The sequence below is a fragment of the Protopterus annectens genome, chromosome 6.part0 (assembly GCF_019279795.1).
Source record: "Protopterus annectens isolate FY-2018-M chromosome 6.part0, PAN1.0, whole genome shotgun sequence".
Classification (NCBI taxonomy): Eukaryota; Metazoa; Chordata; order Ceratodontiformes; family Protopteridae; genus Protopterus; species Protopterus annectens.
In genome coordinates this window covers 1,128,248,917-1,128,268,367 of record NC_056737.1, presented here as the reverse complement: position 1 = coordinate 1,128,268,367, position 19,451 = coordinate 1,128,248,917, and the positions used below count along the sequence as shown (strand labels likewise).

The window sequence follows — 19,451 nt, the reverse complement described above, 5'->3', positions numbered from 1 at the left end:
TCAGTTTCACATGATACAATACCAAGAGTTTATGCTTGATCAGTTAACTAAAAACTAACCACTGATGAATCTCTTGATAAGAAATATGTATTAGAGATGGTAAATAACATACAACAGGTTAGCAACCATTCCTTAAAATGTGGCTATGATGCACTGGAGGCTTCATTTAGATCAGCCATGACAGGCACAGTGATAAGAAGGCATGCATGGCTAAAGGAACAAGCTTTACGGATCATGTTAAAGGTAAGTTGCTAGATGCTCCTATGGACAAGACAAGTTTGTTTGGTACACCTGCCCAGCAGGTTATGAAGAAAATGGAAGAAAAGGCAAAATCTGTTCAAACTGTTAAAGATTTCTTGCAGGTTCAACCCCAAGGTTTAGCAGGAACTGGCCTGCCAAAATTGGTCCTTTCCTGACTCCACAAAATTTCAAAGGGGCAGGAATAGGCGTTCCAGAGGCAGAAACCAATCCAGAGGAGGTGCCTACAGAGGGCGACAGTGGCAAGGTAACAACAGAGGCACAGACACAGCCACTGCCACTACATCAGCACAACCACAGTGACTTAATCCTAAATCCGCCTACCAGGGAACAAATAGCAGCTCCTCTAGGCGGAAAGTTAACCTTATTTTCAAAGAACTGGCACTACATAACAAAGACAAGTGGATTTTACAAACCATAGATCAAGGTTACGGTTTCACTTCCACACTTTACCAGTCAAAGAGGAATGCCAAATCTACCTCCAAATCAAAAACAGAGGCTCTCGCCAGATAATGGAGTTAGCAAACATGAGAGCTGTGGAAAGAGTGCCAACAGCAGAACAAGGAAAGGGGTTCTACTCCAGACTATTCCTAGTTCCAAGAAAGGAAAAAAGTTGGAGACCAATTCTCGACCTGTCCACCTTAAATACATACATCATTGTCCCAAAATTCAAAATGCTGACCCTACAGCAACTTCTTCCCATGCTGGGCAAGGAGTCTTGGCTGGTAACTCTAGATCTCAAGGAGGCATACCTGCACGTCCCCATTCGACCAATCTGCAGAAGATACCTCAGATTTCTTGCAGGATCAGAGCACTATCAATTCTCAGCATTGCCCTTTGGCTTATCTACTGCCCAGAGTATTCACAAAATGCCTGGCATCAGTAATCGCCCATTGCAGACTTCACGGAATTCAAATTTACCCATACCTGGACGACTGCCTGCTACAAGGGGACAACAAAAGCAAGCTGACAACAGATTTACAAAGGGTCATTTATTTGCTACAAGGACTGGGATACACAGTCAATTTACAAAAGTCAAGGCTGATACCATCCCAAACAAGGACATTCTTGGGCGGAATTGGACACAGTACAACAAATAGCATTCCTGACTACAGAAAAACAAAAAGAACTTCCTCTTTACTTCTTGGCACTAACAAAACTGAACAAGTTAACAGCAAGAAAAGTTCTGCAGGCCTTGGGCTTCATGGCATCATGCATAATCTTGGTCCCATTTGCCAGACTACATATGAGGAAACTACAGTGGTACCTAAAGAATTTATGGTCCCAACACAGACACAGTCTAGAAACAGAAATCCCACTAATTCCATGCTTAAAACAGGAGTTCCTATGGTGGGCTCAGGCATGCCAGTCAAACCCAGGCCTACCCTTTCGCAGATGTCAACCAAGCCAGACCATCACAACAGGCGCTTCAGACCTAGGATGGGGGCCCACATGCTGGACAAATGCGTGCAAGGATTGTGGACACAGGATCAACTTCACCTGCACATCAATCTAAAAGAAATGCTGGCAGTAAAACTGGCAATCCAAAAGTTCAAACCATTTCTCAAAGAGGGCCAGTTGATGATAAGGACAGACAACACCACAGTCATGTGGTACATCAACAAACAGGGAGGCACTCATTCATACCCCTATGCAGAATGACCTTGGAGCTGTGGACCCTGGCACTCAGCTACAACATTCAGTTACAGGCAATATTTGTACCGGGAAAGACAATACTCTAGCAGACATATTAAGCAGAACCGCCGGATGCCCACGAATGGAAGCTGCACCGGACATCTTCAAGACCATCTCGAAGAAATGGGGTATGCCACAGATAGACCTATTCGCATCACCTCTCAATCACAAGCTCAAAAATTCTGCACAAGGACATTCCACCCACTAGCATGGAAAGTGGACTCACTCTCCTTCAACTGGAAAGGCCTAACAGCATATGCATTCCCACCTCTTCCTTTGATACACAAGGTACTACTAAAAATCAAGGAAGAACGTCCAAGGATAATCCTGATAGCTCCAAACTGGCCAAGACAACACTGGTACCCACTACTGAAGAGCATGTCTCGGAACAATGTGGCCAATACCCCTGATGCCTTTGATGTTAACTCAGAACAACTACAGCATCATACATCCAAACCTAAAAACGCTGCAACTGACTGCATGGAACATCACATAGCAGCAGCTAATCCAGAACTTTCCCAAAGAGTTAAAGACATTATTCTTGAAGCACGCAGACCTTCAACAAGAAGGAACTATGCTGGAAAATGGAAAAGGTTTGTCATTTGGAGTATGGAAAGAGGAAAAGATGTGTCAAACATAGATATGCCTAACATTCTGGAGTATCTGGCGAACTTCTTCATTCAGGCCTGTCCTACTCCTCCATCAAGATACATGCATCAGCTATTTCAGCAGAATACAGCTTTGATCCACCTGTTTTTAGCACCCTTTGCTCAGGCAGTTCCTCAGAGGAATCAAGAATGTAAAACCTCCAAGGAAACCACCATTACCAGCTTGGGATTTAAACTTTGTGCTAGAAAAGTTGACACTATCACCCTTTGAACCAGCAGCAATAGCAGACCTACAACACCTGTCATGGAAAACTGCTTTCCTACTGGCAATTACTTCAGCAAGGAGGGTTTCAGAACTACAGGCCTTAATGGCAGTGCAACCCTTCCTAATCTTCCACCAAGATAGAGTGTCCATGAGGACTAATCCTACATTTATGCCCAAGGTGGTATCCAGAGTGTCTTTAAACCAGGCAATCCACCTACCTACCTTCTTTCCCAACCCACAAAACAGAGGGAAAGAATACTGCATACCTTGGATGTACATAGACAGCTACGCTACTACTTGGACAGAACAAAAATAGCAGAAAGACTGACCAACTTTTTGTAGCCTATGCAACAGGAAGGGAAGGAAAAGCTATTTCCAAACAGACAATCTCCAAATGGATAGGAAATTGCATACGATACTGTTACTCCTTCCATGGAAAACCAATTCCACAGAACATAAGACCTCATTCTACAAGGGCAACAGCCACTACCACAGCCTTCTTACGAGGTGGCAACCAAAGACATTATTGAGGCGGCTACTTGGACCTCCGTGCATACATTTGCCAAGCATTATAATTTGCCTCTATATTCCAGATCCCAAGCAGGGTTTGCCACTGCTGTACTGCAAGGGATCCTAAACACACCATAATCTACTTTTATCCTCCTCCCCTAGTTGGCTATGGTATTCTACCCACTTGTTATGACTGCAGATGCATCCATGAAGGACATAGTACAGTTTTGTACCTACCATAAATGTAGATGTCCGAACTGGATAGCATCTGCAGTCAGGATTACCCTCCCTCCTTCCCCTCTGTGGTACTCCTAGGGTGTTTACCCTCCTAATAGCTAGCTGTTCGGGGGGGAGTCTTTTATGGTGTATTTGTTTGTATATATGTACATATATGCTTATTGATGTGTTTACCCCTATCTATTTGGAAACATTGGCATCTATCCAAATTTTTAGCCTGCAAGAGGGCTACTGGCATCTGGGGCAAGAAACACTGAGGAAAATGGCGTCGGCTGATGCTTTTATACCCGAAGACCAACAGAGATGACGTCGGGTGGAGTGCGACATCAGCGAAGCGGACCCGGACTTTGGAATCCGGCCGACTGCAGGGCTGCCTGACGACAGGACAACCCACTTGTTATGACTGCAGATGCTATCCAGTTCGGACATCTACATTTATGGTAGGTACAAAACTGTACTTTATCTCCTCTTGTGGGGATGGTGACTAGTTGTTCCATGGCATTTGAGTTTATGAATTCCAGGAACTTTTGGGCTAGGGTGTTTGGGCTTGAGTAGTGTTCCCAGTCTATATTAGGGTAATTGAAGTCACCTAGTATGATGGTGTTTGGTGATGCATTTATCCCCTCTAGTGTTTTCAGGAAGGCCATGTGAGGTTCCTGAGTTTGTGAGGGTGGCCTGTAACATGCTACAATTTGCAGAGCAGTCTTGCCTATGGTTAATTGCACCTGGATGGTCTCCGATGCATCGTGCGTTGCCACCAGTCTTGAGGTGTGGGTGTCCTTGATGAATATGGATACCCCCTCCTTTCTTGGTATTGTCCGGATTTTGGGGACGGAACGCATGATATGAGGTAAAACCTGATAGCGCTGGGGTGCTCTCAGGAGCCTTGAACCAGGTTTCTGTCACAGCACAGACATCGATGTTCTCCATACTGAGAAGGGCCTCGAGTGCGTGCATTTTGAGATTTAGACTTCTGGCATTGAGCAGCATTACCCTTAGTTTTTTTCCTTTTTTGTGTTCTAGGGTGGTAGGTTTAGAATTTGAGCCTTGCCTAAAAAAGGCACTATGGGGGTGGCAAGAGCCTTTTTCTTAACTCCTTACCTCTCTCACCTCTTTCCTACCTGCGTAACTCTGATACTTATTCCTTTTGGCCACCAGGTGACTTCCTACTATTACCTGGTTTGCTCCCTTTTGGCTTACCGCTTAACCCCCAATACCTTTGTTCCTGCTCCTGTATCCTCTCACTGCTTCCCATTTTCTACACTCTTGACCCTGCCTAACCACCCTTCTATTATAGTTTACTGCTACAAACCTGTACTTCTACATAGATTATACCAGAAAAAATATACTTGTAGAGGAAATAAGGCAACCTCTGTTCTTCTTTTTTAAAAAACTTTAATAATCCACCACAGGGGAATAAAACGCCATCCAGGAGCTCAAAACCACAGCAAAGACAGCAACAAAAAGAGCATAAACGCCAATAGAGTCCACTGCGTTTTCGTTTCAGAAACTTCTTCCGGTGAAACATTTCACCGGAAGAAGTTTCTAACAAGCAGTGGACTCTAACGTTATGCTCTTTGTTGCTGTCTTGCTGTGGTCAACTCCTGGATGCTTATTCCTGTGGTGGATTATTAAAGTTTTTAAAAAGAAGAACAGAGGTTGCCTTATTCCTCTACAATATATTTCTGGTAATACTGTTTTGTATACTTGTCTCCTTTTCGCTGTTTCTACATAGATTATAGTTCATCACACTGAATATACCTTTATATCTGTTGCAAACCTACCTGCTGTTCCACAGCTCACAGATTGTTTTTTCTGGGCCTCACTACTCGTTTGTGTCTTCCCGCTCCGTTCGCCCTGCGGGCTCACTCCGCTCCCCTCCCTGCCCCCAAATCCCACACACCCCTAGCACCTGTACATTTATACCCTCATAGACACACCCCTCTCTTCTAACCACCAATCATATCTTACACTTAGCTCCACCCCCTTTTAGAACTGCCTCCTCCCTTTCCCACCTAACTATCTAACCTACTCTGACATTTTGCCTGTATCTAAGTATTCCAACTCTACTACTCCATCTCCTATCATGTCTAATAAATACAGATCTTTGCTACTACTAACACTCCTAACTACTCTCACCTCTGCCTATCTTTTAACCTCCTATGAACTTCCCCTACCCTTTACACTTACAATTCCATTCAAACAAACCCTCGCAATTCCTCTACCTCTACCCATAAGCAATCTTAATGCCACTTACAAGACCTCCTACCTTCATCCAAAATATCACTGTCTCTCTCACTTTAAATACCTTATTCACAGCCTTAAAAAATATGTTTACTACCATGTAAACCTCCTCAACTTTACATCCATATACTAATGTCCTCATTAATTGATGGAGACATCCACCCTAATCCTGGCCCCAACCCATCCCCACAATCTACTAATAGCCACATATTCAGAACAAAATCTGCAACATTAACCAAACCCCCCAAATCACTATCCATTGCCCAATTAAATATACGTAGCATTTGCAACAAAATACCACTAATTCATGCTCTTCTAGATGTTCAACAGTTTGACATTCTCTGTCTAACTGAAACCTGGCTCAAACCTACAATAAAGGATAATGAAATTACTCCCCCAGGCTACAACATCCTTAGACAAGACCGCTTAAACAAAAAAGGTGGTGGGGTCGCAGTCCTCTACAAAACCGGACTACAAATCAGTAAAGCAAATCTTAATCTTCCATCTGACAAATGCTGAAATAATTATTTCAAAACTTCACCTCAACCCTCACAAAACAATTAATATTATCTGTACTTATCTTCCCCCAGGTAACAATTCTGTCATATTAGAAAACCTGTTAAATTGGCTTTCACTAAACCTCCTACAAGAAACAATACTTTTAGGAGACTTTAATATTGACTGGAACTTATGTAAACATACTAACCCAACCACCCTCATTAACCTACATGGCTTCTCTCAAATCATTAACTCCCTAACAAGAATAAACAAACTTAATAATAAAGAAACCATACTTGACTGGATATTAACAAATAGTCCACAACAAAAATATACAACAGGAACTCTCCCAGATGACCTCAGTGACCACTCCTTAACATATATTATCAGGCATAAAACAAATGTTGCTATCCCTATCCAAGTTAGAACTGGTCGCAGCAAAACATCCTTTGACCCCAATCTGTTTCATAATGAACTTATGCAAGTTAATTGGTCACCCCTGAAATCTCTCCCTATAGATGAAGCTGTTACTTACTTTAATAATACTTTTCTAGACATCCTAGAACATCATGCCCCAATGCGTTCTATACGTATGAAACCCAAAACAGCCCAATGGCTCTCAAAAGAAACTAAAAAACTAATCCTTAACAGGAACAAAGCTTGGGCTAAATGGCGAACAACAAAAAACATAACTGATCACCTCACTTTTAGACAACGAAGAAATGTGACTAAAAAAGCTTTCTACAAGATAAAAAAAACTTTTATACACAGCTTCAACATTCATCCCTTAACCAACCACATAAATTTTGGTCCTCTATTAACATGCTGTTATCCCCAGGCAAAGTTGCCACACCAAATCCACTAGGCTCTAACCCTGAATACCCACTACAAACAGCTAATGCGTTTAATACCTTCTTTACTTCAGCCATATTAAAGCTAGCCAAACAACAATGCCCTGATACCTCCAAACTACAAACCCTAAACTCCCCTCCCCCTCCATTTCAACTAAAACCTATACCAACCTCTTATATATTGTCCTTGCTTCAAAACTAAAGCCCTCAACCCCCTCAGCTGACAAATTACCAGCAGAATACCTCCAAGTAGGTGCTAAAGCTGTAGCCTACCCCATCTCCATACTGATCAACAGAACTGTAAAAGAAAGTACTATTCCATCACTGTGGAAAATCTCTCATATTATCCCTCTATTCAAAGGAGGTGACTCTACTGAGTATTCCAACTTCCACCCCATAGCGCTACTATCTCCTCTCGCAAAAATAATGGAGAAATGTATCCACAAACAATTACTTAATCACCTACTAAGCCACAATCTCCTAGCTAACTGTCAACATGGGTTTCGACCATTCCATAGTACTACCACAGCCCTACTATCCTTTATTGACTCTATTAACAAAAACCGAAACAATAACACCTCTTCCTCAGCATTCTTCGTAGACCTATCAAAAGCCTTTGATATGGTCAATCATGAACTTCTCCATCGTTTAAAATCCCTCTCTCTAGACAGTCTTGCCTTAAGCTGGTTCGTATCCTATCTTGATAACCGTAAACAGGCAGTACTCTGGGATAACCATCTCTCTGATCTCCCAACTTCTATAGGGGTCCCTCAGGGCTCTATCTTAGGTCCTCTACTATTCTCCATTTTTATAAATGACCTTCATCTAGCCACTCCTCAATCAACTTGCATTCAATATGCAGATGACACAACCATAATCTGCTCAGCCCCAACACAGACAGAGCTGCACACTCACACAAAATACCTTCACAACTATAGAGCAATGGTACTCTAATCATTGTCTCCTCCTCAACCCCAAGAAAACCAAACTCCTGCTCTTTGCACCCACTCATATGTCCCCTTCGATTACCTTCACACTTACATCCAATGATGGTACCCTCATTTCGCCAGACCAAACCACTAAACTCTTGGGTATTACTATTGACAATCAACTAAAATTTGACACATATCAACTCTACAATAAAAGCTACCAACAGAAAACTTGGTTCTCTCTATAGAATCAAAACTTTCCTAACTCCCAAAGCTAAAACTACCATAGCTAGAACCCACTTAATCTCTACCCTACTATATGCTTCTCCCATTTACACTAACCTTTCTAAGTATAACCTCAACAAACTAGCTTCATCATACAACAACATTGCTAGATTTGCTACAGATTCTCCTTATAGGACTCATCATTGTCTTAATCTCAAAAAACTAGGCTGGCTAGAATTACCCTACCAAATACAATCTTACCAACTTGCTATTGCCCATAAAGCCCTTTATCACCCGGACAACACTCCTATGCTCGCCTCCCAACTACAACCCTATAGAAATCTGAAGAACCTACTCTCTTCTAACAAGATACTTATTCAAACTTCCCTATCAAATAACTCAACAGGTGACTCCATGCTCTCCAACTCAGTTGGCAAAATATGGAACCAACTACGTCAAGACCTCACTACCATAACTTCACTCCCACTATTTAAAGCTAAACTAAAACTTTTCCTTTCCAATCACTGGCTATGCTCTTGTAACAACCCTGATTAATCTTTTTTCCTTCTTGCCATCTACTTCTTTCTTCCCCTTACTTCTTTCTCTCAATTCCTGCTCACTACATTTTCCTCTTCATAAAGTGTCCCTGTGACTCTTTCTTTAAATAGAAATATATCTATATTTTTTAAACTCCTTTTAATGCTGAAATAGAGTATCCTAGCTGTTTATTTGAATAAGTGTTCCCTGCTAAGCCTCATATTGAGCAATAATGCAATTATAACTTGCAGCAGGTTTATTGTATGTTTCTAAAGTATTGTATAATTTTGTATTTCTGCATTTGGTGTTCTTTTCAACTTGTTTTAGTAGAATGTAGAGGAGCTTTTCTCCCCGGGCCTCCACTGAAAATGGACATGTATCCAGTTGGACTAGCCCGGTAAACAAATGTAAAATAAAATAAATAAAATAAAAATCCAAGAACTGCATGCCCATATGCCTCCTAAATTTATGTTGAACTACTTTGGAATAGTCTCTGTGCAGTCCGTTCTCCTGTAACTTTAGAACAAATGGCTGCGCTGCATACATCTTCTGGATGCTTGCCCTCCCATAAAAATAGCAAGAAGCCAGGACATTTCTGCACTTCTTGAGAGCCGATCATTACCAATTCGTAGTCTTGCCATTCTGCTTTACCTCAGCCCCTATGGTGTTCACCAAATGCATGGTGGCAGCAGCAGTCCATCTACGACACCAAGGAGATAAGATATTCCATTATCTAAATGATTGGCTTGCCCCCTCAATTGAATCCCTCCTTCAAGCCAGAGATTACCTCTTCCAGCATTGAGCTTTACAAAGAATTTCTACACATTTAGGAAAATCCAATCTGATTCCCTTTCCATGCCTGATGGTTCTAGGATGGCAGTTGGACACTACTGTAATCTTTTATCTCTATCCCTTGACAGGATTCTATCCTTAATATCTGTGCAGAATCTTCTGGAGTCCGAACTTCCTCCATAATAATTAGTTCTGAGGGTTTTTGGTCCCATGGCATCCACGATACAAATGTAGCACCAGGTAAAATGTACCAGGAGGATTCTTCAGCAGCTTCTACAGTGACATAGTCTTGGCAATCCCAACCTCTCATTTCCGATCATAACTGTCATGCAGAAGTGGCTACACTTTCTGTTGGTGCCAGCAAAAAGAGACACTGGCTCCTCCATATTAGCAGTGGTAACCATGGATGCATCCTCCCTCAGGTGAGGACATTGTGAGGGAAGAATAGTCCCAAGATTTTTGTTCAGACTCTGAAGGTTGTCTTCAGATAGACATTCTGGAGATGAGAGCAGTCATACTTGTGTTGCAGAAACTGAAGATTACCTTCCTCTGGGAGAGAGAAATATTTAGACAATGACTGTGGTCTGGTAGATTGACAAGGGGGAACCAGATCATACCTGCCTTGTTTCAAGGCTGTGAGTGTGGCAATGGGTGGTGGTGTCTTCAGTTTCTGGCAGTGCTGCACATCCCTGAAAGGTTCAACTTGGACAAGCTCAGCAGGAATCTCCTGTTGCCTTGAGTGGTTCCTGTATCCAGTGATGAACAAAGAAATATCCAGTCACTGGGGTACTCCATGCTGCAATGAATTTGCATCTCTACACAACACTAAATGCAGCACGTATTTTGCTATAGTAGCCCCAAGGGTGGTCTGATCTTGTTTCACTGTTGCAGTCATTACATTTGGGTTATCTGCTTGCAGGTTGCCCTCAGCCAGCCTAATTATAAAGTCTTGGGTCCTGTGTCGGTTGCTGTCCCTTCTATGATGTCAGGTCATTAGGGGTATAAAACATGCAGCTGACAACATTACATCGTCTTTCTTGCCGTGCGGTATCCGAAGCAGTTCAAGTGCCGGTCGGCCGACTCCTGAAGTTTTCGTTTTCGAGTTTCAGAACCGAAGTCTTCAACTAAAGCGAAGTACCCCGTCGGGGAAACCTTTTCTTGCTCCTCACCGATGTCAGTAAAAGTTGTTAATTGCATTACTTGTGGAAAGCAAATGCCTCAAAGATTTTCATTCGTACTGTATTCCTTGCCTAGGCACTGACCACAACATATCTTGCTGTCGGTTTTGTGCTTGATTTAATCAGCGCACACTCCGTCGTTGGTATATTTTCGCCTCTAAATATTTTGATTCTCAGTGTAATTATCCAGAAATGTTGTCTGTTAGCCATCCGACTACCGGGATTCTGAAAAAAACCCCGCAAAAATACAGGCCGCCGAGGTCCAAAACTGCCGGTGATGCTTCTAAGCCAGTCACCAGTTCGCTGGTACTCAGTGAGGCGCTTTCGCAGCCCCTGATACCCACTACTTCTGATTTGCAGTCCTCTACTGAGACCCATTCGGAGTCCGGCATGCCGCGAGATGCTTCAACTATGGAACCCGCGGCTTCTGAGGGTGTATTCAGGCCTACGGACTTGCATATTAAACCGATGCCTCCTTCACTTAGGCCTAAATCTCGAACCATGCCTAAACAAATGACCCCCCAGGTCACATGCTCAGGCCTCTATGCCTAAAAAAACAAATAATGGCTGAAGATCTAATAACTGTAATCAGGGGTAGCCACCCTTATCTACTTATGAGGATTCTGATGCAGAGGACTCTATTCCCTCTGCTTCCCCTCCAGAGGATTTTTCGTTTGGTGAAACCTTACGTATTCTAAGGGAGCATTTCCACTGGGAAAGCCAGGATTTTTCTGATTCAGAAAAGAGGCTTAGGGATTTCTTACTCCTGCCTCAGCATAGGCCTTTAGCTATTCCTCCTGTACTAGATATAGTTGATACTTTTTTGGAATCTAGTTTGGCCCCTGATTCCTTGCCTCCTGCTCCCAGAAAATCTGACCAATATTACAAGGTTCCGGAGTCACACAAGTTCCTTTTTAAAAAATCCTATTGCAGATCCAGAGACTATTTCACAGGGGCCCAAGGGCATTAAGGCTTCTACTGCTAAAAACCGTACCCCTTCTGATAGACTCCAGGGCACTGGATAGATGGGGTAAGAAGATTTACACTTCTGCAACCTTGGCCATTAGGGCTTTAAACTGCCAGTATCATATGTTAAAAGTATCAGCAACGTTATTGGATTGCTTAAACAGAAAATGATTCCTGACTGTGTGGAAAATAAAGAATTACAGGATTTAATGCATTCTGCTGAACAGGTTGGAAAACATACTTTGCAGTGCGGTTTTGATTCATTAGAGGCCTCTTGCAGGGCTGCTGTTACTGGGTCTGTACTCGGAAGGCATGCTTGGCTTAAGGAGCGATCTTTGCCTGATCATATTGAAGCTAAATTTTTGGATGCTCCCTTAAATCAGGACCACCTGTTTGGCAACAAGGCTGAGGAAGTTCTTAAAAGATGGAAGATAAAGCTAAATCTATGCAAACTTTTAAAGATTTCGTACAAGTTCAGCCTCCTAGATTTAGTAGGCACTGGCTCTCTAAGAATTGATCCTTTCCAGCCCCTTCCAGGTGTCCTCAAGCCAAACCCAGACAGCAGAAACCCCAGGTTTCAGTCCCAGTGGACACACATTACTAAGAAATGGGGGGCCTCCACTTCCAAATCTGGAAGTAATAAGACTCCCCCCCCCCCCCCCTATGGTAAACTGAATGACTTCCTTTTAAAATTTCCAAGCACTTATCAACTGACTCCCCCCCTTTGGGGGGAAATATTGCTCTTCATGCAAAGAACTGGGATCTCATTACCCAGGACAAATGGGTTTTAAATAGTGTCCCAGGGATACAGATTTCACTTCCACACGTTGCCAACACCAAGTGGGTGGCCGGACCGACCCCCAAATCAGTGGGCAGAGGCCCAAAAACAAGTACTTACCCTCTTAAGCATGGGGGCTATTCAACTGGTACCAGAAGAGGAAAAGGGGCAAGGTTTCTATTCGAGACTTTTCCTGGTACCCAGAAAAGACAATTCATGGCGTCCTGTCCTGGACCTGTCTACTCTAAACACCTTTTTGGAGATTCCAGAATTCAAGATGCTGACTCTTCACCAGTTGCTTCCTATGCTAGGCAAAGATGCCTGGTTGGCAACACTAGATTTAACAGAAGCATACATGCACATCCCAATCAGGAAATCTTGTATAAAATACCTACGCCTCAAAGCAGGCTACACACACTATCAGTTCTCTGCACTGCCCTTTGGCTTATCTACTGCACCCAAGGTATTCACAAAGTGCCTAGCTCCAGTTATTGCATTTTGCAGGCAAATATTCAAATATACCCGTACCTGGACGATTGTCTAATTTGGGCAGAAAGCCAGGACTTACTTTTGAATCATCTGGCCTTTGTACAAAGGGTTCTAACTTGTGTGGGGTACAACATAAACAAAAAGAAATCACACCTGGTACCCTGTCAACAAATTATATTCCTGGGAGCAAGCTTGAATACAACTTCCCAGATGGCTTGCCTCACGCCAGAGAAACAAATTCATATGACAACCTACTTCAAACAGGTGGCCACAAAAACCCTGCTTATCTGCAAGACAAATACTGCAAGCCTTGGGGTTCATGGCCTCCTGCATCCTTCTAATTCCATATGCAAGACTGCATATGAGGAAACTACAGTGGTATCTAAAAAGCCTGTGGTGTCAACATTCTCGGGCTCTAGAAGCAATGATTCCTATCATACCTTGCCTACGCCTAGAGTTCCTTTGGTGGGCAGAGGCCTGCCACCAAAACAAGGGGACTACCTTTTGCACCACCCCCTGCCACCCAAACCCTAACAGATGCATCAGACTATGCATGGGGGGCTCACCTGGCAGGGAAGTGCATTCAGGGCAAATGGAACCCAAGTCAAATGCACCTGCATATCCATTAAAAAGAAATGTTAGCTGTACAAATGCTCTGACAGCCTTCAAGGACCACATTCTTCCAGGACAATTAATCGTAAAGACGGGCAAACACCACTGTTATGTGGTACATAAACAAGCAGGGGGGGGGGCACATTCTTACCCCCTTTGCAGACTAGCCATGGCATTGTGGAACACAGCCTTGAGCTACCAAGTGCACCTACAAGCTTAATTCCTGCCAAGAAAATTAAATACACTGGCAGACGGACTAAGCAGAAAACTCATGGACCCACACGAGTAGAAACTGGAACCAAGGATTTTCAACATGTTGACAAGCAAATGGGGGGAGCCCAGAAATAGACCTGTTTGCCTCTCCCCAGAATGATCAAGTGGACAAATTTTGCACAAGGACTCCCCACAAACAAGCCTGGAAAGTGGATACTCTGTCCTTCAGCTGGAAAAACCTATCAGTCTATGCCCCCCCCCCCCCTGTCTTTGCTCTCCACAGTACTACTACAAATCAAACAGGACAAACCAAGGATGAATTTGATTGCTCCAGACTGGTCATGCCAACACTGGTCCTCCTGCGCAGTGTGTCACTGTTATCCCCATGGCACCTGCCCTCAGACTTCCTTCCCTGCTGTGTCAGCAGGAGAACCAGATTCTGCACCCTCCGTTTCCATCCCTGAACCTTGCAGCCTGGCTAATTGCCTAATCTCTCCTTTACTATCCCTTAGTAAACCTGTGATTGATATCATTTTAGATGCAAGGAGGCCTAGTACTAGAAAATCTTATGCTGAAAAATGGAAACAATTTTATGCCTGGAACCAGTCTCAAGGGATTAGCACAGCAGTGTCCAATTTACCTCAGATTTTACAATACTTAACTGAGATGCTTCACAAAGGCCAGTCTTTTTTCCTCCATTAAAATCCACGCCTCAGCCATTTCAGCTCATTATAACACAGAACCCCTCCCCTCTTCTCTCATCCACTGCTCAAGCAGTTCCTCAGAGGGGCCAAAATTTGAGATCACCCAGGAGAGCTCCAACCCCAGCTTGGGACTTTAACTTTGTCTTGGAGAAACTCACTCTACCTCCTTTCGAGCCAGCTGCTACTACATACTTAAAATTTCTTTCTTGGAAAACCACTTTCCTTTTAGCAATCACTTCAGCTAGAAGGGTATCTGAATTACAGGCCCTTATGGTAGTGGAGCCTTTTATCTTTCATGAGGACAGGGTGTTCCTCAGAACCAGTCCATCCTTCATGCCCAAGGTGGTATCCAGTGTGGTTCTGAATCAGTCCATTCATTTGCCAAACTTCTTTCCCAATCCACAGAACAAAGGCGAACGGATACTGCATTCCTTAGATGTGCACAGACAACTTAGATTCTACTTGGACAGGACTAAACCTCAAAGGAAATGTGAACAACTGCTGGTGGCATTTGCTGCAGAGGCAGATGGGAAGGCTATTTGAAAGCAAACCGTTTCTAAATGGATAGGCCATTGCATTCATTTCTGCTCTAAGCATCATGGAAAACCTATCCCCCAGGGGATCAAACCTCACTCCAGGGCTGCATCTACCTCTACAGCCTTTCTCAGAGGCGCCCCTACCAGGGACATCCTACAAACTGCTACCTGGAGTTCTTTACATACTTTCACCAAGCATTATCATTTGCCCATTTTCTCTAAATCCAGAGCTGGCTTTGCCAATGCAGCCTTGCAGGGCCTTATAGCTGGTCCTAATGCTATCTAAATTCCTCCTACCCAAATGTAATGACTGCAACAGTGAAACACGAAGAACATAGTACAGTTGTGTGCACTCTACATAAATGTAGATGTTGGTGTATTCACTGTTGCAGTCCTGGTTACCCTCCCTCCAGCCCCCTAACTTCTTTTTGCTATACCTCCACTTTCCTTTGCTATGCTTAAAAGCTTTTTGGTGTATTTGCTTTTTTGTTGGAGGTATGTCATTGTACCTTTGTTTAATGGCTTCCCATTAGGGGGGCACCTGACGTCTGGGGCAAGAAAAACTGACGTAATGGCGTCTGGTGCATGTTTTATACCCCTGATGACCTGACGTCATGGAAGAAGGGACAGCAACCGACGCGGGACCCAAGACTTTTAATCAGGCCGGCTGAGGGATACCTGCAAGCAGATAACCCAAATGTAATGACTGCAACAGTGAATACACTCTAACATCTACATTTATGGTAAGTGTACACAACTGTACTTTTCATCTGTGGCCTCCATGATTGCTTTATTCTTTACCTTAGGGTTCCCCTGATGGTAGTATTTATTCAGGAAGCCCTACTGTGCAGGATCATTGTCATCCTTCTCGTCTCTTTTTGGCTCAAGCAGATATGGTTCTCTGCAGAATCTATGGTCTTACTAACCCTAGGTAAATTGGAGTAATATTTTAAAATTTTCCCTGATTTTTGGGCTTTTGTTTTAGTGCGTTTTGCTCTATTCCAGAATTATTGACCAAGTTGAGAAATATGCCTTGGACCTGTAAGATATATACCTTAGAATGTGCATTCACTTTAATAATTGGCGATTCTATTAGTTTTAAGATAACCAGACTACAACTCCAGTCTAGAGCTTACACTGAAATGACTTGAACTGCTGATGTCTTGTAGCCTTTTGACTTTGAGAGGGTGTGTGGATGGGAGGGAGATGTGTGCTACAGAAAGTGAGGGTCTACTTCAAAACGCTCAGTTTTTCTTGTCTTGTTAAAATGCATACCTGTGTAGAAGTTTATCCTAAAAATGTTCAAGTGATGAGTCCATTAATACTATTTTTTTCCCCATAGGTTCCAGTTTTGAAGCAGTAAACACATGTGAGTTGTGCAAAGAGAAACTTAATCTGAATTTGGAGAATTTTGATATCCACGAATTGTACAGGGCACATGCCGCTGAACAGGTTAAGTATATCTTTGGATTGCTTTTTACCAAACAGGTCACGCTTTGCTGTGTTGTACTTGCTGTCAAACATTTTGACAGTAACGGATTCTTGTTGTACTGTGGCAGATTGTAGCATTATGATGTTGGCACCCTTCTGTCATGGTTGTAGATATGTCCTTGAGGATTTTCCTAGTTTCATGAAATGTGTTTGCTGCATTTGACTGTCACCTTTTTAATTCTTTGTGGAGTTTTTATTCATTCATGTTTCAGCAACATCCTTAAACTACTTCATTGTCAAGGTAGTTCTACAGCCAGTCAGTAATCATTGGGCAGAGGAAGAGGAACCAATCTAGGTAGAAGAGGGATATAAACAGACACATTTACCTACAGGCAGTTTGGAGGATTGCCATTTCACTTACAACTGTCTTTGTGGTATGGATAAAAGTAGAAGACCCAGGTGGACACAAGACATGCAAACTGCACAAAAGCCACCCTAGCTGAAAACTGGAAGGCTTGTCAATGCTGGTTTGTGAGAGGCAACATTGCATTTCTAGCCCACTATCTTTGAATTTTCATGTTTATAGCAATTAGCATAATTTAAACTGAAGAGCAGAACTATATATTTTTGGTTGCCTCAGATATTTTGTCTGTATTGTCTTTTTAAAGTAGATGTTCATCATATTGATAACTGCTACAGTAGGCTTAGCTATATGGGTTATATCCTGCCAAGGATTTAACAGCTGGCCAGCTTCCAAAACTTCAGGCCAATTTCCATGCTCCTAGACTGTCAGGTAGCTCAAGCTGAACTGACAAAAACAGGTTGGACTGTAAGCCTTTCTGAGGTTTACTGCCATCAATGAGTATGGTCTTCTGAGGCTTAAAGCAATCCACTGTCTGCTTGTGCTTTCCTTTGCTGACCAGATAAGTTCCTTTTGGTAAAAAAACAATTTTTTTGTTTTGCTTTCCTTTTTGTGACAGTTATTTTATTTTTATTTCACCAGTAGTGTGTTTCAATGGACTGTCCCGGGACTGTAGCATACTTTAAAATAGTATGCTATCTTTTTTTTGTCAGGTTAAAAGTGGTGTAACTGAAAACTATTTTTTTCTGTGGAGAAATTAATTTTACTATTGTGGGACTGGCATAGTCTTTTAAGGTGCTTTTTACCATGTTTTTCAGTTAAATAACTTTTGTGGGCTGGTGGTTGCTCACCAGCAGTTGCTACTTGTCTTCCCCAGGAAAAACTCACTATTTTTGGCTTAATCAACGAACAGACTACTGTTCCCACACTCTGTCCTTCGTACAGCCACAAAATGGAAAAAAATAAGCAAATGGCCATTGCCACCACAGCAGGTTAGCAGTTTGCATCAGCGACAGGCAGGTGACTGATGTGGCCATTTGTTGTACCTCAGCCTACTTATCTTTTACCCCAGATCCCTTTGGTGAAATGCCTACCGCCACTATGGTCTGGGGGTTAGCCACATCCCTTGTGGCTGTTGGGAGAGCCACTGTTGTAGGTCTTGGGAACATGGAAGGTTTCCCTGTTAGAATGCTATGTCCATCCATGGAGAATCTTGCTGCTGCCATTAGTAGCACGGTTGGTCCCATTTTTCCTGTCAAAATAAAAAAAACAAGCATATGTTGTACTTCTCAATTTCCTTTGGATAGGAGTGGTTTACTGGGTCTGTCTGAGGGTGTAAATCAGGCTGTTGATCCTGCTTGTAAATTGGTTTCTACCAGAAAGAAGGGGGTTCTTTTCCTGAAGAGATTCTAGGTTTTGAATCTGAACAGGAAGATGCAGGAATGGATACAGGTTTTTTCCTCAAATTTCTGAATCTGGCTCTGAGGAGAACTATTTCCGTTTCTTCCTGTAGGGGTTTCTTTCTCTGAGACTGTAGCTAGAATGTGCTAGTATTTCAGTGAAAGAACACCAAGGGTTCTCAGTCCCTCAGAAAATACGGAGTTGTTACTGAAAGATATTTCGAAACCCACACCCATTCCTCCTCTGCTTTAGAGGATGTGTACTACTGCCTACAGTTTTCCTGACAGCCAACTGTTCCTAAAAAGGCAGATACAATCTATAAAGTTTTTCAGTTTTGTTTTAATTTTTATACACTTCTCAAGACTGACCCAGCAGTTATTGCATTAGTTGATCCCAATGCTGCTTAATACCTAGCCATCTCCAGTCCTACTCTTTCTGATAAGGATGGGAATTTTTTGATAGGTATGGGAATTTTTTGATAGGTATGGGGGAGAGGAGTGTTGTATACTTCCACAACTTTGATTTTTCAAACTTTTGAATTGTTAGGCTATTATGTTTAAATTTGTTCTGTCAAATTATGAAAGTATGAAGAATGTTTTGTCTACAGTTTCTTCTTGAGGGAAAAACCTGCTGTAAATAACTCTGATCTGATATTGTCTCATTTTTTCTCGCCACTAGGTCTAGGATCCAACCCTTAGGTCTGGATTCAAGCCTGTATCTCCTCCCTTTACCCATAACCTCCACCGCTTCCTCCAAGTCTCCAGATCTTGCTTGGTGCATTCAAAACCAGATAAATGATCCAGCTTTTCGATATCCTTAGCAGCCTTTTCTTATTGTTTTAGAATTGTGTGCTTCTCCCTTGTTTATGTAGACTGTATTAGGTATAGGTTTAAATAGTATAAATATAAAGATAGTTTAAATGTAAAATTGAATATTCTTTGGTGTGCATAGTTTCCACCTTTTAGTGTTTTAGGTAAAGTTATGATAGAATTTAGTGGATTAGTTAAGATACTTGGAATAGTTGAAATAAGTAAGAAAGTTAAGGTAGTTTAAAGTATGGTATTCTTTGGTGTGAAAAGTTTTCATTTTTTTATTTTAGTGTTTAGGACTTGTAAGCCTTCGCTGGTGTCAGG

At 42.5% G+C, this 19,451-nt stretch overlaps 1 protein-coding gene across 2 annotated transcripts in view; it reads left to right on the top strand.

Moving 5' to 3' along the window:
• MARCHF7 (membrane associated ring-CH-type finger 7) overlaps positions 1 to 19,451 on the top strand; it is a 919,282-nt gene that overhangs the window by 462,778 nt on the left and 437,053 nt on the right. For both annotated transcript variants that reach the window (XM_044074748.1, XM_044074747.1), the window contains one exon: positions 16,468 to 16,577. In XM_044074748.1, the coding sequence (XP_043930683.1) occupies positions 16,468 to 16,577 (110 nt within the window). The remainder of the gene's footprint in view (positions 1 to 16,467; positions 16,578 to 19,451) is intronic.